Genomic DNA, 22,341 nt, shown 5'->3' with positions numbered 1-22,341 from the left:
AGCAGGGGTAGCCCCTTATGTGTGAAGGACTCAGAGCTGGCACTAGCGTTCAATGCCAGGAGCAGGATGGGCCTTGGGAGAGGAGGAGGGAGAGCAGTGATGTGCAGTAATAGTTGGCGGGGAGGCCGGGGGTCCTACCACCTCGCTCTGCATTTACTAAGGGAGTCCCGGAGCATGTTATTTTGACCCCACTTGGCCTCCATTTTCTCATCTGTAAAATGAGGACAATAAGAGGATCTACTTTAGAGGGCAAATGGGAGGATTAAATGAGAAAATCATATGAAGGACAGTGCCTGGCATAGAGTGCCAACACTCAAAAGAGTGTTGGCTCTCATCATGAACGTACAATGGCGTGAGGACCAATGTGACCCTGGCCTTGAGGTGGTAAACATGTCCTCTTGCGTCCTCCCTGGGGGCCAGTCCCTCCTGCCCCAGTCTCTCGGTACCCTCCCTGCCACCACAGTGCTCCACCAGAGCTTCTCCTGGCCCGCTCATTCATGCTGTACTGGACAGTCCTATTTTCCCAACAGGTCACCAAGGAATTCTGGGGTGTCACCGTCCAGGATGCCTCTGAGCACCCAGCAGTGATTGAAAAGAAACTTTCTAATCATGAGCTTTATTCAGAAAATATGGCCATCCAGACCCCCAGCTCTTCCTCAGAGAAGCTGAAATGATCTAGAAAAATTCACTGCAGATCAAATTTAAAGCCTAGCAGTGGGCTCTCCTGGTGGAGCAGTGGTTAAGAATCCGCCTGCCAATTCAGGGGACACGGGTTCGAGTCGTGGTCTGGGAAGATCCCACATGCCACAGAGCAACAAAGCCCGTGCGCCACAACTACTGAGCCTGTGCTCTAGAGCCCGCGAGCCACAACTACTGAAGCCCGCACACCTACAGCCCATGCTCCACAACAAGAGAAGCCACCGCAATGAGAAGCCCTTGCACTGCAACAAAGAGCAGCCCCTGCTTGCCGCAACTAGAGAAAGCCTGCACACAGCTACGAAGACCCAATGGAGCCAAAAATAAATAAATAATTCATTAAAAAAAAAAAAAAGACTAGCAGCATTCTGAGTTAGTGCCTTCAAAGGAATATTCTGGGGGAGCTGTGATATTGGAATTTTCAGGTATTGCAACAGATCCCTGCCGTCCCGCCACTGTCCCGCCCCGCCCAGGCTGAGGAAATGCAACAGGTCAGCCCGATCTGCCCCTCTGGATTGGAGTCAGAGGAGCCAGAAGGGACTCCTCGTCTAGTGCTGCATTTTACAGATGGGAAGCAGGCTCAGAGAGGGCCATATGGCAGGGTAGTTAGAGAAGCCAGGTTGGGAACTCAGGGAGAATCCTTTGCAATTTCAGGAAATTCTTAGCCCCAGAAATCAGTCCATAGCCTGGGTCTATGGGCACAGAACCAGAAAGCTGGCCATCTTGGGCGGCTGCAGACCTTGGCCAGAGCCCAAGTAGCCAAAGCCTGGAAGTCAGACTCCGATGCCTTCCTCTCCTGGTTTATTTCAGCCAGATGTTTGTTTTAGAAGTAGGAGTTTATTAATAATAATGGTAATGGCAGCCTGCACGTGTCTAGGCCTTTATTCTTTTCAAAGAGGCTCCCATAGGTCATCTCATTGGATCCGCACAATCCCTCAATGTAGGAGGGCTGGGGTAATTGTCCTTGCTTCACACGTGAGGAACCTGTGGTTCAGAAGGTTTAAGTGACTTTCACAAGGTGACAGAGGCTAGGGCATTGCTAGAATTTGAGGATTTTGCTCTCTGTTAATTAAGTAAAAAAAAATATATATATATATATATATATTTTTGTTGGAGTGTCTCTTACCTGCTGAATGCTCTGCTGGGTGCTGGGGTCACAAGGATGACCTGATATGGTCCCTGGGCTGGAGGAGCTAACAGTGTGATGGGGAAGGCACACATGGCAGAGGAGAGAAAGGGGTGATGAGGGAACTTTCTGGGGTGGTAGAAGTGTTTTATATCTTGGTAGGGATGTGGGTTGTATGGGTGTTTGCATATGTGAAGACTCATTCAAATGCACACTTACGATTTGTGATTTTCACTGTAAATTTTACTTTAAAAATGCAGAAAATGGAAATGCTCTGCCTAGCATAGCATAGCATACACTATGCCTAGAAGGGTCTTGGTGGGGCTCAGCTGTCCAGAAGCGGGCCAGGTGTTGACTAGATGGCCCATGGATATAATTCCATCTTTGCTTCCAGGGTATGGATGAAATGTTTTCCCACGGAGTCTGAAGACTCAGATGGCCCAGTGGCCTGATGCCCAGAGCACCCAGGGAGGACTAAGGAGGAAGTCAGGGATTACTGCACGTTTCGAGGAGGGATATTTAGGCTGAGTCTGTAGGTGACCAGTTGGTCAGAGGAGGGTGGACACGTGGGGCGGTTTCTAAGCATTACTCAGGAATGGAGTGTAGTTGCTCAGTGTTGCCCAGATGGAAAGGGGTAGAACCAGGCTTTGAATTGCTTCCCTTACCCCAGGCCCTATCAGTGGGCCTTGGAGAAAGTCATGCTGGTTGGAATTTTCCAAGCTGCTTCCCAAGAAAGGAAAAGTCCTCTTACCACTGCGTCAAGGGGCCATGTCCTAATCCTGCTGCCTCTTGTCAGCTGACATTTGCCGGGGTTTGCCTGCTGTGCAGGGCTCTCTCCATTCAGAAGCAAAAATGGAAGTGTGGACCACTTGCTGTCCTGCTCACTTCCGGAAGGCCTAGCCTCTGGGCGCAGACACTGGCTGGCCTGTTTTCCTCTGAATAAAGACAAGAAGGGTGGGACTTCCTTGGTGGTGCAGTGGTTAAGAATCCGCCTGCCCGAGATATACCATGTTCTTGAATTGGAAGAATCAACGTTGTGAAAATGACTCTACTACCCAAAGCAATCTACAGATTCAATGCAATCCCTATCAAACTACCACTGGCATTTTTCACAGAACTAGAACAAAAAATTTCACAATTTGTATGGAAACACAAAAGACCCCGAATAACCAAAGCAATCTTGAGAACGAAAAACGGAGCTGGAGGAATCAGGCTCCCTGACTTCAGACTATACTACAAAGGTACAGTAATCAAGACAGTATGGTACTGGCACAAAAACAGAAAGATAGATCAATGGAACAGGATAGAAAGCCCAGAGATAAACCCATGCACATATGGTCACCTTATCTTTGATAAAGGAGGCAGGAATGTACAGTGGAGAAAGGACAACCTCTTCAATAAGTGGTGCTGGGAAAACTGGACAGGGACATGTAAAAGTATGAGATTAGATCACTCCCTAACACCATACACAAAAATAAGCTCAAAATGGATTAAAGACCTAAATGTAAGGCCAGACACTATCAAACTCCTAGAGGAAAACATAGGCAGAACACTCTATGACATAAATCACAGCAAGATCCTTTTTGACCCACCTCCTAGAGAAATGGAAATAAAAACAAAAATAAACAAATGGGACCTAATGAAACTTCAAAGCTTTTGCACAGCAAAGGAAACCATAAACAAGACCAAAAGACAACCCTCAGAATGGGAGAAAATATTTGCAAATGAAGCAACTGACAAAGGATTAATCTCCAAAATTTATAAGCAGCTCATGCAGCTCAATAACAAAAAAACAAACAACCCAATCCAAAAATGGGCAGAAGACCTAAATAGACATTTCTCCAAAGAAGATATACAGACTGCCAACAAACACATGAAAGAATGCTCAACATCATTAATCATTAGAGAAATGCAAATCAAAACTACAATGAGATATCATCTCACACCAGTCAGAATGGCATCATCAAAAAATCTAGAAACAATAAATGCTGGAGAGGGTGTGGAGAAAAGGGAACAGTCTTGCACTGCTGGTGGGAATGTGAATTGGTACAGCCACTATGGAGAACAGTATGAAGATTCCTTAAAAAACTACAAATAGAACTACCATATGACCCAGCAATCCCACTACTGGGCATATACCCTGAGAAAACCATAATTCAAAAAGAGTCATGTACCAAAATGTTCATTGCAGCTCTATTTACAATAGCCTGGAGATGGAAACAACCTAAGTGTCCATCATCACATGAATGGATAAAGAAGATGTGGCACATATATACAATGGAATATTACTCAGCCATAAAAAGAAACGAAATTGAGCTATTTGTTATGAGGTGGATAGACCTAGAGTCTGTCATACAGAGTGAAGTAAGTCAGAAAGAGAAACACAAATACTGTATGCTGACACATATATATGGAATTTAAGGAAAAAAAGTGTCATGAAGAACCTAGGGGTAAAACGGGAATAAAGACACAGACCTACTTGAGAATGGACTTGAGGATATGGGGAGGGGGAAGGGTAAGCTGTGACAAAGCAAGAGAGAGGCATGGACATATATACACTACGAAACATAAGGTAGATAGCTAGTGGGAAGCAGCCGCATAGCACAGGGAGATCAGATCGGTGCTTTGTGACTGCCTGGAGGGGTGGGATAGGGAGGGTGGGAGGGAGGGAGACGCAAGAGGGAAGGGATACGGGAACAGATGTATATGTATAACTGATTCACTTTTTTATAAAGCAGAAACTGACACACCATTGTGAAGCAATTATACTCCAATAAAGTTGTAAAAAAAAAAAAAGAAAAAAAAAAAAGAATCCGCCTGCCAATGCAGGGGACATGGGTTTGATCCCTGGTCTGGGAAGATCCCACATGCCGCGGAGCAACTAAGCCCGTGTGCCACAACTAGTGAAGCCCACGCGCCTAGAGCCCATGCTCCGCAACAAGAGAAGCCACTGCAATGAGAAGCATGTGCGCCGCAAGGAAGAGTAGCCCCTGCTCACCACAGCTACGGCTCACCACAACTAGACAAAGCCGGTGTGCAGCAACGAAGACCCAATGCAGCCAAAAAAAATTAAAAATAAAGATTAAAAAAAAACAAAACAAAAACGACGAGAAGGGTGAGGAGTTCCAGTTCTAGCACCGGCTTTGAGGCCAGACCAGCCTAGATTAGAATCCTGGTTCTGCTTCTGAACTAGCAGTGGGACCCTGGACAAGTTACCTACCCTCTCTGAGCCTCCGGGAGACTTCATCTATTAAGAGGCATAGTGACAGACAGTTGTGAAGACTGAACGAGGTCACGTTTAAAGCACTGAGTACATAGTAAGCACTCAAGGAAGAGTAGCTGTTACAGCTTAATCCCGGCCAAAAATCTTAACAGTTGAGCGGGTTGTGAGCACTGCCTTGCTCTCGCCAAGTTTTCCGCAGAGTACTGTCGTTAGTTTCCCGAATACCCGCCCCACTTCTAGGCTCGTTTCAGAGCCGAGTCTCCCCCATGGCGGGGGTGGCGGGGTGGGGGGGAGCGGGAGACGACTATTGCGAGGGGCGGGCTCAGCAGCGCCCCCAGCCAGCTCAGGCCCCTCCCTCTGATTCACCCTGGGCGGCTTTTAGCCGCTCACGTCGGGGGCGGGGGCGGGGGCGGGGTCGGGAGCGGGGAGGGCAGGGCAGGGGAGGGCAGGGCAGGGCAGGGCAGGGCGGCAGAGACAGTGGCCGGAGCAAGCCAGCAGGGCGCAGGCAGGCAAGTAGCGCTTGGGGTCTGACCACCCGAAGCCTGGGCTCCCCCTGTAGGGGTCGGAGGGGCTCAGCTGGTCGCGGGCCCCCTGCCCTGCGCGCCCGGCTCCCCCTTCTTCTCCTAGGGGCGCAGCCACGTGTCTAGTCAGGTCTCCTCGCTTCCCGTAAGGGGGGGCGGGAGGGGGTGAGCCAGTGCTAAAGCAATGCTTCATTTTCCTCCATTTGGGACAAGTTGAGCGTACCTGCTGGGGAGACCGGAGAGGGAGGAAAAATGAGTCTGTTAAAAAACAACTTTTAGAGTCCGGTTACCAGATAATGTAATTAACAACGTTAGTTACTGTTAGAGTTCCAAGGCGCTAGGGAGTCCTAGACTCTTTTAACTGACCTGCTCTTTTGTTTCGCTGTTAGTTTGCAAACGTCTCCCCCCACCCTCGCACCCACCCCGTGGTGATGGGGCCACCTTTTTAGCCAGGTGAGGCTCCAGTGTGGAGAGAGAACAGGGACTCCCATTCATCCTTGCTCGTGCCCGGCGGAGTCCAGAGCCCTAGAACCACCCGGGTTTTGCACCAGTGCAGACCAGAGTCGACGAACCTCGCTGGGGCCGGGTGGGGGCGGGGCGAGGAGAGGTGATCTGGGGTTTAACTTTCCATCCCTTCCCTCTGCTAAACCGTGAAGGGAGAGGCAAGGGGCATTGCTTCGGGAGGTGCTGGGGTCCCCTGGTAAATTCTGTGTTGGCAAGAGAAAGCCATGTAGGTTTATTGAGCGTCTAGAATTTGCTCCTTATTTATACCATTTCATTTAATCTTCACTTTTGTCTTCATGCCCCTCTTACAGTTAGGACACAGGGAGGCTCCAGGAAGTTAAGTCACTTGCAGGAGGAAGCAGAGCCAGTAAGTAGCCAAACTATCCAACTCCTTCCATTCCGCCACGTGATCCGCCCAGCCTCTGGCTCTCGTGAGGACAAGACCCTCTTTTTAAGGCCATGGAGACTCTCAGGTGCCAGCTAGCGTTTGTGTTCTTTGAAGAAGACATTCAACTTATCTTGTTCTGGTCCAGAAATTCTGACACATGCATTGATTGGGTTCCACTGCTGCCCCCTGGGTGGGGCCTGACCCTGAAGGCTGAGCCTTATGTCTGACTAGCCTGTTGATCAACCCTGGGCCAGGCCTGGCCTGTGTCCAGGACAGGTGGGCCAGAGTTCTGGACTCGGCTGCATCCTCTTGCACGGATTCCGCAGGGCGTGGAAGCTTCCCTTGTTCTGTCTCGTGCTCCCTGTGTGATCACAGGCAAGTCGCTTGTGCTCTCAGGGCCTCCATATCCTCCTCTGGAAAGCGGACGAGCGAGTTGGACCAGACTAGCTCCAGGGCCTTATGATGTGATGGAGGCAAGATGGCCCCTGGGTTGAGCCAGAACCAGGCTTATTTTTATTGCTGTCCCTCAGAGCACCCTGGGCAGAGACTGTGTGACAGTCAACATCTGGTGAATGAGAAGCTGAGCAAGGGTGGATTTGAGAGGCATCCAGCATGCGGGACACAGCAAAGAATGTTTTCCCGGCCTCAGCCACTCCCAGGGTACTGAGCTTTAACAACAGCAACAAAAAAATCAAATGTGTGCATTCAGGCAAGGAGAAAGGCAAGTCGAGAAGGAGGAAAAAGTGGTTCAGAGCCAGTGACCCTACCCAGGAAATGTGACTAACCCAGCAGAGGCTGGGGCCAGGCAGACGTGCCTGCCTCAAGCTGGTGAGTGGGGAGCGTAGGCAGTCTTGGCTTTCCTGTGGTTTCCCTCGCAGGTCCCAGACTCAGAGCTGCCAGCCCTGGCTTGCAGCCGGTGGAGGCCACTGTGATGGGACTCCAAGCTGGCGTGGGCCTCCACCTCCCTATGGGGGTCTCTGAGGAGCCAGCCTGGCCGCACTCCCTGCCAGCCCCCAATGTCGATCTCCTCCATCAGGGACCGCCTGCCCTCCCAGCACAGTGTACCCTTCCCTGCGGAGGACAGGACCTCGGCACCAGCTGGGGAAGGAGCCCAGGGGTGGGGTCGATGGGTGGGAATATCAGGAGATAGCAGAGGGAAGGGAGAGCCTGCGGTGTGGGGTGGGGGGCTGGCTGGAAGGAAGCAGAGCCTGAAAAGCAGAAGTGGGAGGAAGCGGAGCTGCACGGAGAGGTGAAAGTGGAGGGAGGCTGAGGGAGGCTCGGCGTGGGGTGGGCTGGCCGGGACCCTCTTAGGTGGGCAGGCGAGGGCAGAAACAGAGGCTCACGTTTCTGGAAGCCGCTTTGTCCAGGACGGGTGTGCCCCACCTGCCGTCCTTTCCAGTCACTGGAGCCTCAGCTGCCCGGGCAACGGGTGGATTGGGCTCAGCATACGGATAAGGAACTCCTGGGCCGGGGCTTGTCCTGGCTTGTGGTGCCCAGCCTCCTGACAGAGGCCACCACACTGAGTGACCGGACACCTGAAGGTCCTCAGCCAGCCTGGGGGTGCATTCAGATTTGAGGATACTTGTTCCTAAGACAGGATGGTGGCGTGATGGTAGATAGGTGGGCTGGAATGTCTGGGGGTGATGGGCAGGCCTCACATTTGAATTTCAACTGTGTGGCACGGTCCATTTTTTTTTCTGACCAGGATCGAAGCCGTGCCCCGTGCAGTGGAAGCGTGGAGTCTTAACCACCGGGGGCACGGTCCATTATTTTGCAAATTCAAGAAGACCCCAGCCCACGGTCCAGCCAGCTGCCTGGGGTAGGGTAGGGGTGGGTGAGGGAGGCGAAGGTGGAGCCAGGAAAGGGTAGGAGTCCTGTTTGGTGTCAAGGGAGAGAGCACTGGCCAAGGAGTTTCCAGGTGAGGCCTCTGGACCCAGCAGCTCCTGCAGATGTCCAGGTTCCAGGCTGGGAAGAGCTGGTGTCATTTCAAGTGCTGACACTCACCCCTTACTCTTTCTAGGGGAGAAGGGTAGGGGCTGTTGCATTTCACACCTAAGGGCAAACCGGGACTGTGTGGTGAAGGGACCTGTTGGGAATCAGTGAACTCGGGATCTGAGGAGGGCACAGATAGCAGGGAGGACCTGTCATTCTGACAGCTGGCAAGCACTGCCGCAAAGGTCTGCATAACTGACCCCCACTTCACACTGTGTCCTCAAAGGCCGGCTCCTTCCTGATTCAGGACCTTGGGACGGCCAGCACGGCAAACATCCTACCCCTAGCCTCTGCTTTCTGCCTCCAGGGCTGCTCCTGCCTGTTGATTTCCTGTGCTATCTCTCTCTTTTTTTATTTTTTTTATTTTTTATTATTTTCTTGGCTGTGTTGGGTCTTCGTTGCAGCGCACAGGCTTTCTCTAGTTGCGGTGAGCGGGGGCTACTCTTCGTTGCGGTGCGCGGGCTTCTCATTGCAGTGGCTTCTCTTGTTGGGGAGCATGGGCTCTAGGCACGCGGGCTTCAGTAGTTGTGGCTCGCAGGCTCTAGAGCTCAGGCTCAGTAGTTGTGGTGCACCGGCTTAGCGGCTCCACGGCATGTGGGATCTTCCCGGGCCAGGGCTCGAACCCGTGTCCCCTGCATTAGCAGGCGGATTCTTAACCACTGCGCCACCAGGGAAGCCCTCCTGTGCTACCTCTTAGGCTCCATCTGGTCTAATAACTGGAGAAAGCACAGTTAATCAAATACATTCTCTGAGCGCTTGTAGGGTACCAGGCACAGTGTGAGGGTCCAGCTTGATCCAAAGAGGCAAAATATGGCTCCTCCTCAAAAGGCCTTTATAGTCCAGTTGGGGAGATGGCCAGGCCCATAACTCAGCACACTGTGGCAGAGTGGGAAAAAGTAAAGGCTATAACGTAAGAGGTACGGAAGCAGCTGCCTTTTGAGGTGGTGAGTTCCCCATCACTGGAAGTGTTGGAGAAGAAGATGGTGAGGGATGTAGGGATTTCTGCACTGTGCGTGTTTAGGTATGTGTTGGGGGGCAGACGTGGAGTAGGATTAACTAAGTATTAAGGCTCCTTCTAATGCCAACATCTGTGATTCTGTGACATTCCCCACGTAGGGGAAGTTTGTCTGCGGTCCCTTGCATGTGATGGCTTCCTGCTTCACCACCCCCATCAGCTAGACCTTGAGACTCGCATGAGTTGTTCTTTATTTCTGTGCCCCTCCGCCCTCATTTTGCCCAGTGCCAAGCTCCCAATATAGACCCTGAATGGAATTGAATAGACCCTGTTGTGGGCTGCTTAAGGAATGCAGGAGTACCGGGCATGTCCCCTGCTCTGGTTGAGCTGTCAGGTCATGCTCCAAGACAGCCTGTAAGCAGGAAATGAAGGGTGTGTTCCTAGGTGAGAGGGCTGGGAGAACTCCCAGAGAAGGCCGAGGCCACCCAGTGTCCTAGAAGCCTCCTCAGATGGCTGCGGCTTGAAATGGGCCCGGAGGGGTGGTGGGGCTTGGATGGACGTGAGGTGGAGCTTCATACTGAGGAAGCTGAGGAGCTGTAGGCTTGGGCAGAGGACCTGGAGGGAGAGGAGTGACAGGCCGATGGCAGTGGGCGCTTGCGGGGGAGAGCTGTGAGCAGAAGGCCGGCGGGTAGCTTTACAGGGTCATCTGGAACTTCTCCAACACTGACATCCGGGCTCCACCCTGGAGAGTCTGGTTTTTATTTTTAAGGAATCAATTTTATTTATTTATTTATTTATTTTTGGCTGCGTTGGGTCTTCGTTGCTGCGTGGGCTTTTCTCTAGTTGCGGCGAGCGGGGGCCGCTCTTTGTTACGGTGCACGGGCTTCTCACTGTGGTGGCTTCTCTTGTTGCAGAGCACGGGCTGTAGGCACGCGGGCTCAGTAGTTGTGGCGCACGGGCTTAGTTGCTCCGCGGCATGTGGGATCTTCCCGGACCAGGGCTCGAACCCGTGTCCCCTGAATTGGCAGGCAGATTCTTAACCACTGCGCCACAAGGGAAGTCCCGAGAGTCTGGTGTTAACTGGCCTTGGCATTGGGATTTTTTTTTTTTTTTTTTGCATTACGCGGGCCTCTCACTGATGTGGCCTCTCCCGCTGCGGATCACAGGCTCCAGACCCGCAGGCTCAGCGGCCATGGCTCATGGGCCCAGCCGCGCCGTGGCATGTGGAATCTTTCCGGACCGGGACACGAACCTGTGTCCCCTGCATCGGCAGGTGGACTCTCAACCACTGCGCCACCAGGGAAGCCCGGCATTGGGATTTTTTAAAAGCCCCCAGATGACTCTGATGTGCGGGCAGGTGTGAGATGCTGGTCTGCACAGAGCTAACTGGCAGCATAAGAACATAGTTCAACATGCAGATGCCCATCCTCACTCCAGACCTGTGGAATCAAAATCTTCAGGCCTGGGCCTCGATGTTTTTATAAGATCCCAAGGTAATTCTAACCGGTGGCCGGGCTGGAAAGCCAAAGTGATGAGGGCCAGGCAGCCAACCCCTCTCACCAAAACACTGCACTGGTTCTCAGAGGCCTGTAGCCCCGCACGTGGGCTGCCTGCTTTTGAGTTATGGCCTGAGCTGTCAGGTCGGGACACAGAACAAAAAAATATGGGAATCCCCTGGCAGTCCAGTGGTTAGGACCCCACGCTTCCACTGCAGGGGTGCGGGTTCGGTCGGTGGATGGGGAACTAAGATCCTGTATGCCGTGTGACACGGCCAAAAAAAAAAAAACAATAGACAGCTGACAGTTGGCCCACTTGTTCACGCCATCTCTCTCCACGAGCTCTCCCCACTGGCTGGGCCTTGGGGGTGGCCACGTCACCACTTCGGGCCTGAGTCGCAGGCTGAGCTGTCCGTTACAGAGGATGTGGGCACAGCATGTGACCCTATGCGGGATGGAGAACCATTAAAGGTTCCCTCCCCCAAGCCTCCCCCTCACTGCCTTCCCTCTACCTTGGGGAAGTGTGGTTCCAAAAAATGCCTTCAGCTATGTTTAAGTTAGGAAGCAAATGAAAGTCAGTTTCACCTGGTGTTTTACACCCACGGCCACTGCTCCTGTTTCCCCCTCTGTTTCCTACTCAGACTCAACATCTTCTGCTCTCCCGTCCATCCCCCAAAGATTGCCCTTTGCCCTTCCTGCTTCCCCAGCCCCCAAGAGTCTCCTAATGGTGCCTTTTAACCCTGAAGTTCCCCAGGTCCTTCCCTTGCACCACTGGGGCTCCTTATTAGCTGCACAGCATGAACTGGGCGGCAGTGCTTGCTGGCGTGGGCTCTGCATTTGCAGCCAAAGAAAGAAACCCTCTAGTCATGGGAACGTGGGAAAGAGAGTGAGTAAGGCTATGGCTACTACACTTGTGAAATTTTTAAAAAGATAGTATTTTATTTTAAATGCTTGCCTTTAGCACTTTGTTTTTTCCCTAAATAACTTCTGTCCAAAAAAGGTTGCTCTTACTGACCTACAGAATAAAGATGATATTCATCATCCTGGCATTTGAGGGGAGCTGGGCATACAGAAGTGATACCTGAGACACAGACGTAGAGAACAAACGTATGGACACCAAGGGGGAAGGGGGTGGGGTGGGATGAATTGGGAGATTGGGATTGACATATATACACTATTGATACTATGTATAAAATAGATAACTAATGAGAACCTACTGTATAGCACAGGGAACTCTACTCAATGCTCTGTGGTAACGTAAATGGGAAGGAAATCAAAGAAAGAGGGGATATGTGTATACGAATAGCTGATTCACTTTGCTGTACAGTAGTTACTAACACAACATTGTAAAGCAACTATATGCCAGTACAAATTAATTAAAAAAAAAAAAAGTGGTAGCTGTGCCTGGGAATGGGGGAAATTCCCTAGGGAGGGAGTTTAGATTTTTGTTTGTTTGTTTGTTTGTTTTTTGCGGTATGCGGGCCTCTCACTGTTGTGGCCTCTCCCGTTGCGGAGCACAGGCTCCGGATGCGCAGGCTCACCGGCCATGGCTTACGGGCCTAGCCACTCCGCGGCATGTGGGATCATCCTGGACTGGGGCATGAACCCGTGTCCCCTGCATCGGCAGGCCGACTCTCAACCACTGCGCCACCAGGGAAGCCCTTTCTGAGATTTTTTGTTTGCTTTTGGTAGATGCCCTTTATCAGGTTAAGGAAGTTCCCTTCTATTCCTAGTTTGCTAAAAGCTTTTTTTTTTTAATCAAAAATGGATATAGAATTTTTCTAAATAATTTTTTTGTATCTACTGAGATGATTTTATGTTTGTTTATATGGCTTGTTAATAGGGTGGATTACATTGATTTTCAGATGTTAAACCAACTTTGCATTCCTGGAGTAAACCCTATTTAGTCATGATGTTTTATCTTTTTATATATTTCTGAACTCCATATGCTAAAATTTTGTTAATATTTTTTCCAGTGTTCATGAGGGATCTTGGTCTAATTTTCTTTTCTATAATATATTTATCTGGTTTTGTTATATCAGGAAAATGGTGGCAGCATGGGATGAGTTGGGAAGTGCTCTCTTGTTTTCTAGAAGAATTTGTATAGAATTGGTATTATGCCTTCCTTAAGTTTTTGGTAGAATTTATCTGGACTTGGAATTTTTTGGAGGCGGGGGAGTTTTTAAGTACAATTTCAATTTCTTTAATAGATATTAGAACTCTTCAGGTAATCTGTTTCTTCTTGAGTGAACTTGCATAATTTGTGTTCTTGAAGGACTTTGCCCATTTCGTGTAAGTTGTTAAATGTATTGGCATAAAGTTTGTAATATTCTCTTTATCCTTTTAATACTTATAGAATCTGTAGGGATGGTCATCTCTTTTGTTTCTGTATTGGAAATTGGCGTCTTTTCTTTTTTTTCTTTTTTGCGGTACGCGGGCCTCTCACTGTTGTGGCCTCTCCCGTTGCGGAGCACAGGCTCCGGACGCGCAGGCTCAGTGGCCATGGCTCACGGGCCTAGCTGCTCCGTGGCATGTGGGATCTTCCTGGACCGGGGCACGAACCCGTGTCCCCTGCATCGGCAGGCGGACTCTCAACCACTGCGCCACCAGGGAAGCCCTGTGTCTTTTCTTAATCAGTTTGTCTAAAGGGTCATCAATTTTATTGATTTGTCCAAAAACCAGCTTCATTGATTTTCTCTATTGTTTTGATTTTTGGTTTATTGATTTTAAGTCATTGACTTTAGACTTTTCAAATATAAGCAGTTATTGCTTAGAGAGATGTATCCCAGCCTCATGCAATGCCCAGAGTTAGGAGTCTGGAAGCAGAAGAGGTCACAGCAAGGGGAAGACACCGGCCCAGGGCCAGGGACTCCTAGTGCTTTTCGCTAGTGACTGTGTGATTTGGGACTTAGACTCTCTGAGCCTGAGTTTCTTTGCCCGCATAATGGAGCCGGGGATAATCTCCTCTTGAGCTCCTGAGGATGAATTAGTTGAGTATGAAAGCACTTGGCCACCCGGAAGGACCTCCTCAGACCCATGTGAAGGCTGGTTGTCATGGCATTTGTAATAATAATGGCTTCTTCTGTCTTTCCAGATCCGGAGACAGCATGTACTCATCCATCCCCCAGAGGTAGGCTATGCACCCCGTCCCCTTCGCCCTCCCCTCTTCTCTTCCAAGGGCTGCGCCTCCTCACCCCCACACCGCAGTCCCCAGGCCTGCCCAGGTCTCTCTGCTCGTCTCCTGCACCACTTGTGGGCCTCGGCCACCACCAACCCTCCCCCCTCCCGCAGTGGCTCTCCGTTCCCAGCCTCGGTGCAGGATCCCGGCCTGCACGTATGGCGGGTGGAGAAGCTGAAGCCGGTGCCCGTGGCCCCCGAGAACCAGGGCATCTTCTTCTCGGGAGACTCCTACCTAGTGCTGCACAATGGCCCGGAAGAGCTCTCCCACCTGCACCTATGGATAGGTACGTAAGAGAGGGCTGGGAGGACTGGTGAGGGGACTGGCCTGGGCAGGGGTCGGGGCTGGCAAGGATCTCACGGGCCGTGCCCTGCCACCTCCCACTCGCCCCAGGCCAGCAGTCGTCCCGGGATGAGCAGGGGGCCTGCGCCGTGCTGGCCGTGCACCTCAACACCCTGCTTGGGGAGCGGCCTGTGCAGCACCGGGAGGTACAGGGCAATGAGTCTGACCTCTTCATGAGCTACTTCCCACGTGGCCTTAAGTACCAGGTTAGAGCCCACCTCCCGTACTCCAACCTGCGGCTGCTCTCAGAGTCGGGACCCCTTCCAACTGGTCCTTACCCTGCAAAAGTCCCAGACCCACACGGGGCTGGGTCCTCCCCAGCTTTCTGCCTGCCTCCCAGTGGGATGGGGTGGGGAGTGCTCGGGCCTCCATTCAGGCTGGCCATCTGGGCTGCAGGAAGGCGGCGTGGAGTCAGCATTTCACAAGACCTCGCCAGGGGCCACCCCAGCTGCCATCAGGAAACTCTACCAGGTGAAGGGCAAGAAGAATATCCGTGCCACCGAGCGGGCGCTGAGCTGGGGCAGCTTCAACACAGGGGACTGCTTCGTCCTGGACCTGGGCCAGGTGGGCAGGCGGGGGTGACTGAGCACCCACCTGTGTTGGCACTGTGTGTGTGTGTGTGTGTGTGTGTGTGTGTGTGTTTTGGCCGTGCCTTCAGGCTTCTGGGATCTTAGTTCCCCAACCAGGATTGAACCCGGGGCCACAGCAGTGAAAGTGCTGAGTCCTAACCACTGGACTGCCAGGGAACTCCCTGGCATTTTGCTTTTTTTTTTAAGCAGAGGTTTTCTTAGAGGCCCATATGATTTAAATTTATTTATTTATTTATTTATGGCTGTGTTGGGTCTTCATTTCTGTGCGAGGGCTTTCTCTAGTTTTGGCAAGCGGGGGCCACTCTTCATCACGGTGCGCGGGCCTCTCACTATCGTGGCCTCTCTTGTTGCGGAGCACAGGCTCCAGACACGCAGGCTCAGTAGTTGTGGCTCACGGGCCTAGCTGCTCCACGGCATGTGGGATCCTCCCAGACCAGGGCTCGAACCCGTGTCCCCTGCATTGGTAGGCAGATTCTCAACCACTGCGCCACCAGGGAAGCCCCAGCATTGTGTTTTAAAAGGTCAGGGACCAGGAGGCCAGGGCAAAGGGAGAAGGGCTGGGAAGCTATAAGCCCATTCCAAGTGGGGTCGCTGCAGCCATTACAAGACATCCCTGTATTTCTTAGGACAGAAACCTCCCTCTGCTGTCTGGCCATTGCCTCTAACACTGGAGCCTACTCTCTCCTTCTCCTGGAGCCTTTGTAGCTCCGCGTTAAGCCGCCTCCCAGCCCATGCGTTAATCACTTCACTCATCCCTTCCCTCCGTGAATCTATGTGTCTGCTCTGAGCCAGCACGGGGACTACAAATTGCTCACCCTGGGCAGGCAGCCAAGATGGGCCTGTCACTGGCTGTAACCATGGCAGGAGGTGATGAGGGCCCTCTTAGGGGCAGTGGCCTGTGCTGGGGGAGCTGGGGGCAGGGAGAGGCCTTCTAGCCCAAGCCCAAGCCATTGTCCCAGGGAGGCGCCATTTGACTGGACCCTCACGGAGGGGAAATGCCCTTCCAGGCGAAGATGATGGGTAAGCCGAGGCACTGAGACAGATAAGGGTGCAGACATGCATGTCAACAGCAGGGAAGGATGTAGCCTGACCGGGACCCAGGGTGGGAACAGGAGCGGTGAGAGTGGAAATTTCTAAGGAGCTGAGATCCAGGGCAGGAGGAGATTGATTCTCTCAGGGTCTGGACCGCATCTGTCGTGCTAAAGATTTGGGACACGAAGAGCAACCCAGATGCTGTCTGGGAGGAGGACTGGAAACAGTGAGCTGGAGGCAGGGGACCCGCTCAGGAGGGGTGATGAGGGCCGTGCCTGGCGGGGGTGCAGAGGTGTGTGAGATCCTGGGCCCAGGGATGTCATTCACCCATTCACTCATTCAATAAGTGTTTATTCTAGGCCTAAGGATGTGCCCGTTTCTGTTTTGGCACTGGGCATACAGCAGTGGGCCAAGCCAAGCCAAACAAAACAAAACACTCATGCCCTAAGGAGGGTTACCTTCTAGTCAGGGAAGATAGATTATAAACAAGATAAAGATGTTTCAGTATATGACACAAGTAACGTGGAGAAAGATGGGGAAGCGGGGCAGAGAATCGCTCTTGCCCAAGACTGTCATTCCCGTCCCCAGAGAGGCCTGGGTTCCCCTCTGCCTTCTTTTTTTTTTTTGCGGTACGCGGGCCTCTCACTGCTGTGGCCTCTCCCGTTGCGGAGCACAGGCTCCGGACGCGCAGGCTCAGAGGCCATGGCTCACGGGCCCAGCCACTCCGCGGCATGTGGGATCTTCCCAGACCGGGGCACGAACCCGTGTCCCCTGCATCGGCAGGCGGACTCTCAACCACTGCGCCACCAGGGAAGCCCCCCTCTGCCTTCTTGATTGTCTTTGATCGTCTTGCCTCAGAGGGCAGTTCTGCAGACCCTGTGAGGGGCGGGATGCAGGCAGTTGGCTCCAACCCGCGCCTCCCTGCTTCCCTCCAGAACATCTTCGCCTGGTGTGGTGCAAAGTCCAACATCCTGGAGCGTAACAAGGCGCGGGACCTGGCGCTGGCCATTCGGGACAGCGAGCGGCAGGGCAAGGCCCAGGTGGAGATTGTCAGCGATGGAGAGGAGCCTGTCGACATGATCCAGGTTGAGAGATGCGGGGAGGGCAGCTCTGCTTGGAAGCCGCCGAGAGAGGCAGCGATCAGCTGGGGGCACGAGGGTGATGGGTGGAGGGCTGTGAGGGCATCTGCGGTGCTGCTCAGGGCTTGGCTAACTCATCAGGTGCCTTGGTGGGATTCAGAGTCAAGTACCCCTCGGGACGGAGGGACTGGTGGCCGGGCAGGAGGACCTAGCCCTCCCCACCTCTGCCTGGCGCCCTTGTGCAGACAGAGTTTGTCCCACTGGGGCGGTGGCCCTGGGTGTGATGGGTTGAGTGCCCAGGAATCCCTGGAGACGTGGCCTGCTCTGACCCCTGCAGGTCCTGGGCCCCAAGCCCGCTCTGAAGGAGGGCAACCCTGAGGAAGACCTCACAGCTGACCAGACAAACGCCCAGGCTGCGGCTCTGTATAAGGTGGGCGCCCCAGGCCTGCCCTAGGACCAGAGTGGGTACGAGCCTGGTGCTTGTGGGGCTGAAAGGAGAGGAGAAAGCAGTGGGAGGTTGGGCCAGGCACCAGGGTGGTTTATCCAGGGCTTGGAGTGAGGGTAAGATGGGAAGTGAACGGATGCTGGAGGAGATGAATGCCACTTCGCTTCCGGCCCATTCTTGGAGAAGGAGGTTTGAAACAAGCCCACGCTGAGCTTTACTTTGTGGGATTCTTTACCGTCACGCGTTAATTTGGAGTCTACTTAATTTCCATGGATTCAGGAGCTCTGTGAGGCGGTGATTGAGCCTGAAGTAGGGCTGGGGGTCGCCCAGGATTTGCCTGTTGTGCTTCCTCCACCTCCGGTCTGCTGCTTGGCCTGGGGTGGTGGGTGGAGCCGCAGCTGGAGAGGCAGCTGCTCCTTGGTGGAGATCAGGGCTTTGTGCTGCGGGGAGGAGGTGACACGGCACTGCCCATCCTCCCCCAGGTCTCTGATGCCACTGGACAGATGAGCCTGACCAAGGTGGCCGACTCCAGCCCCTTTGCCCTCGAGTTGCTGATACCCGACGACTGCTTTGTGCTGGACAACGGGCTCTGCAGCAAGATCTACATCTGGAAGGGTACGTGTGGCTTCTGCACCCCGGCCTGAGACCCCTGCAGCCACTGACCGGGCAAGGCTTCCTGCGGGAGGCCTCGGCCGACCCAGAGACGGCTGACTCAGGAAGCCTCCGCGGCTGTGGGTTTTCTCAGGGTTTCCTGTGCCCAGCCCGTTAATTCCAGGCAAGGGTTCTGCACCTTTAGCCTGCCTCCGAATCACCCGAGGGCCTGTTAACACCCATAGCTGGACCCCACCCCTGAGCTTCTGATTCACGAGGTCTGTACTAGAGCCTGAGAATTTGCACATCTAACCAGTTCCCAGGCCTTGCTGCTGGTCCAGGGACTGCGTGTTGAGGCCCACTGTCACAGAGCTCTCCTAGGCCTTTGGCTGCTGGGACCCCTGACCCTGCCATGCTGCCCTGGGGTGTGAGAGATCGATTTTAGATATGAAATCATGCAGTGGGTAGCGAGCTGGTAGAACTTGTTTTTCCAAGAGATCAGGTTGGCTGGGAATGAAACACTTGTTGTGTGGAAGCCTGTTTGCTAGATCCAACTCTGAAAATGTAACAAACCTCTGAGTCTCTGAGCGGTACCCGGAGCCTCCTTACTTCTCTGTGCTTGTCTTTTTTCTTGAACGTGTCTCACCTCCCTGCCCACATTATAAACCTCTTGAAAGCAGGAACCATATGGTCTCTAGTGTCCTGACGAGATAGCATGTGCTCAATAAATATTTGTGGGGTCAACCAAGGCCAAGAGAAATTCCCAGCCAGGAGGATGGAGAAACGTTAGGTGTTCTAACTTGGCAGCTACTAGGCAGTAACACTCTTGCCTCAGGGAAGGGCCAGGAGTGACAAACAGCAGGGCGGCTTTCTAAGAAGTAAGGCGGTTGGGTGGGGGAGCATTGTGCTTCTGGGGCTGCCTTTTCCCTCCTGCCTCGGGGTACCTTCCCACAGAACCAGTGGAGTGGGCGTGGTGCTCCCAGATTCCCACGGTCGTGTATTTAACCCCAAGCAAAGAACCAAGACACGGGGACTTCCCTGGTGGTCCCATGGCTAAGACTCCGCGCTCCCAATGCAGGGGACCCAGGTTCACTCCCTGGTCAGGGAACTAGATCCTGCGCGCCGCAACTACAGAGCCCGCACGCGGTGACGAAGATATCCAGCGTAGCCAAACAAATGCATATTTAAAAAAAAAAAAAAGAACCAAGAAACCAGTGGAGAAATAGGAAACTCGGGAGCCAGGAAGAGACGTATTTCGTAATCACAAAGGAAGGATACAGCACATTAATTTCAGACACGTTGTCGCTAACTAGATTTTCATAGCCTGGCTGGAGAGCCAGCCACAGTTCACAGCATTGTTTCTTTGGAAAAGCGCCTCCCGCTGGAGCGCAGTTTGGTTAAAGGGACTGCCTGCAGGCAGGAAGAGAGGACGCTGGTCTCCCTTTTCATCGGCTCTTAGTTGGCATAACTATTAGGCCGACGCTGGCATCTGGCTTTATGGGAGTAAAATCACAGTCAGTCACATCCTTCTTTTTGTCCAACTGCATTTTGCAAAAAAAAACCAGTTGATAACAGTTCAGTTGACAGACTCAAAAGGCGAGGGGCCCTGGAGTGGGAGAGATGGGCCTGAGAGTCTGATGCCAGGGAAACATTAGCTCTCCCTGAATACCCCTAGGGCCCTGGCCCTAGCAGAAGGCTTTGATGGTTGGAGCAGGCAGAGGGCAGTTTTCATCTGGAGCTGCCAGGTTGGGAGGGGCTAACCTCCCACCTCCAAAGAGCCCCCTGAGTGTTCTTAGCGCCTCCTGGTCCATTTATTTTAAAAGGAGCCACCTATTCTCTGAACCCCCTTAAGTCTCCTCGAGAGAAGTGGGATGTGGGCTAGACGGGGTACCTTCTCTTTTACAAAATCTCCTGGGAATTCACTGGCGGTCCAGTGGTTAGGATTCTGGACTTCCACTGCTGGGGGCCCTAGTTTGATCCCTGGCTGGGGAACTAAGATCCTGCAAGCCTTGCGGAGCGGCCAAGAAATAAAAAAATTAAAACGTCTCCTCCCGATGATGCAGGGCGCAAAGCTAACGAGAAGGAACGGCAGGCGGCCCTGCAAGTGGCTGAGGACTTCATCGCCCGCATGCGGTATGCCCCAAACACTCAGGTGAGGAGCCTCCCTTCCCCCCAGCGCCCTCCTCCGGGGGCTCTTCCCTGGCCTCCTGCCTCTCAGACTGGACAAGAAGGGCGGGAAAGCCCGGGGCACAGTCAGAAGCAGTCAGGCCTCCCTCCCAGAGCCACCCAGTGGGAAAGCCCTTCTCAATCCTTCCAAGTTTTACGATACATGATATTTTCTAAGAGGATGTTTGGGCAATGCTCCCCCGGGAGCCCAGCAAGTCGTGTGCGCCTCTGGAGCTTGTGCACCTCCTCTGGGCCGAGGCCCCTAGCTGGTTCTGCCCCTCTCATCCCAGCACGGCGACACCACAGGTCAACCTGAAGGGAGCTGATAAGGCTCATGTATAATTGGTGCATCTGTGAAACTGCACCGGAGTCCTCGAAGCAATCTGTTTTCTCAGCCCGTGTCCCTGTAATCTTTCTCGTCTCTTGGCTTATCTGGAGGAGCATCCCTGGCCTGCATGGCATATGGACTCGGGCCTGGTGCCCATCACCCTCCTGCCTGGCTCCGGCCCTCCCCGGCAGAGGCAGAGGTGGCAACCTTGTGAGCCAGACTCCTCCCCTGCTGATCCCACAGGTGGAGATTCTGCCCCAGGGCCGTGAGAGTCCCATCTTCAAGCAATTCTTCAAGGACTGGAAATGAGGGCGGGCGTCTCCCTGCCCCCACCTGCTGCCCGCTTGCTTCTCCTCCAGCTTCCTGGTCAGTGCCGAGGTGCCCCCGCGGATGATCAATAAAGGAGACCAGTGCTCTCTGCCCGCACTGCCTGCCTTGGGCTAATTCTTCTGCCCCACCCAGTCATACTGGGCAGAGTAGGACCCAGGGGACAATTCCACAACCCGTGAGAGGCCAGGACTGGCCTTGCATGATGAGGCAGGGGGGCCAGGAGTCCCAGTGGGCCTGGCAGGCACTGCTGTGAACCCAATAGGGAGGTGGCACAGGGCCAGGGCTCAGGATCACTTTCAGCCCGAGGTTCGGTTCAGTCTCACATTCCCGACTGGGAGAAGGTTGTGGCGGCGGGTAGGGGCTGCATCTCCATTCAAGCCAGTATTTCCTCAGGTGCCCCAATAATCCACTGCAAGGCAGCTAATGATGTGTGATCACCAACAAGAGCGCAGCTCTACCCGTCTGTGCGGGAGGCTGGCTTGTCACGTCGTGGCATCAGGTATTTGGCTGATGAGCTCAGGGCCACGTGAGGCCGTGGGAAAAGCACCAGACTAGCGTCCGAGGGTCATGGGTTCTGGTTCTCACCTGCCTCTGCTTGAGCCTGGGCACGTTGCTTTTCCTCATCTAGGCCCTAGTTCATTCTCTTGTGTAACAGGGTAGTGGCTGGAAAAGCAAAGAGGCTAGGTAGCTAAATAGGCAGAGAATGGAGTAGCCCCAAAGCAGTCCCACCCTGGGGGACATGACCTGGCGGCGGGGGGGTATGAGCAAGGCGGGAGCTGCGTTAAGCCCAGACCAGAAGGACCGGAGTCCACCAGGCCTGGCAGGGTTGCAGCTGTCCTGACCCACTCTCACCCCGGGCCCTCAGGGCTATGTGGCTTCTGAGCTCTGACATGCTGGATCTTCCGTCCCAAACAAATTCTGATCAAGTTCATCTCAGTGATTTTTGTGCTGAGAAGCATAGAAAAAATCAGTTCCCTGTGTATCCCCCTGCTCTTTTCTCCACACAGAGATATCCCGGGAGTCCACTGGACAGCCTCTGCAAAGAGCATGTGCCGGGGATGACTTTTTTTTTTCTTTTTTGCGGTGCATGGGCCTCTCACTGTTGTGGCCTCTCCCGTTGCGGAGCACAGGCTCCGGACGCGCAGGCTCAGCGGCCACGGCTCACGGGCCCAGCCGCTCTGCGGCATGTGGGATCTTCCCGGACCGGGGCACGAACCCGTGTTCCCCGCATTGGCAGGCGGACTCTCAACCACTGCGCCACCAGGGAAGCCCAGGGATGGCTTCTAAAAGGTGAAAGAGTAAGGGTTGTACCAAATCCATGGTTCTGACCTTTTTAGGGTTGTGAAGCATTTTAAGTCT

At 53.2% G+C, this 22,341-nt stretch overlaps 1 protein-coding gene across 1 annotated transcript; it reads left to right on the top strand.

Moving 5' to 3' along the window:
- The first annotated feature begins 5,531 nt into the window (after positions 1 to 5,531).
- Positions 5,532 to 21,078, top strand: CAPG (capping actin protein, gelsolin like). Its single transcript, XM_079720992.1, has 11 exons — positions 5,532 to 5,554; positions 6,382 to 6,437; positions 13,996 to 14,031; positions 14,193 to 14,365; positions 14,473 to 14,627; positions 14,818 to 14,985; positions 16,979 to 17,128; positions 17,460 to 17,552; positions 18,050 to 18,182; positions 20,222 to 20,310; positions 20,896 to 21,078. The coding sequence occupies exons 3-11, from the start codon at positions 14,009 to 14,011 to the stop codon at positions 20,959 to 20,961; spliced, it is 1,050 nt and encodes a 349-aa protein (XP_079577118.1). The 5' UTR covers positions 5,532 to 5,554; positions 6,382 to 6,437; positions 13,996 to 14,008; the 3' UTR covers positions 20,962 to 21,078.
- Positions 21,079 to 22,341: the final 1,263 nt, after the last annotated feature.

The sequence above is a fragment of the Hyperoodon ampullatus genome, assembly GCF_949752795.1.
Source record: "Hyperoodon ampullatus genome assembly, chromosome: 15".
NCBI lineage: Eukaryota > Metazoa > Chordata > Mammalia > Artiodactyla > Ziphiidae > Hyperoodon > Hyperoodon ampullatus.
This window is presented reverse-complemented; position numbering and strand designations above follow the sequence as displayed.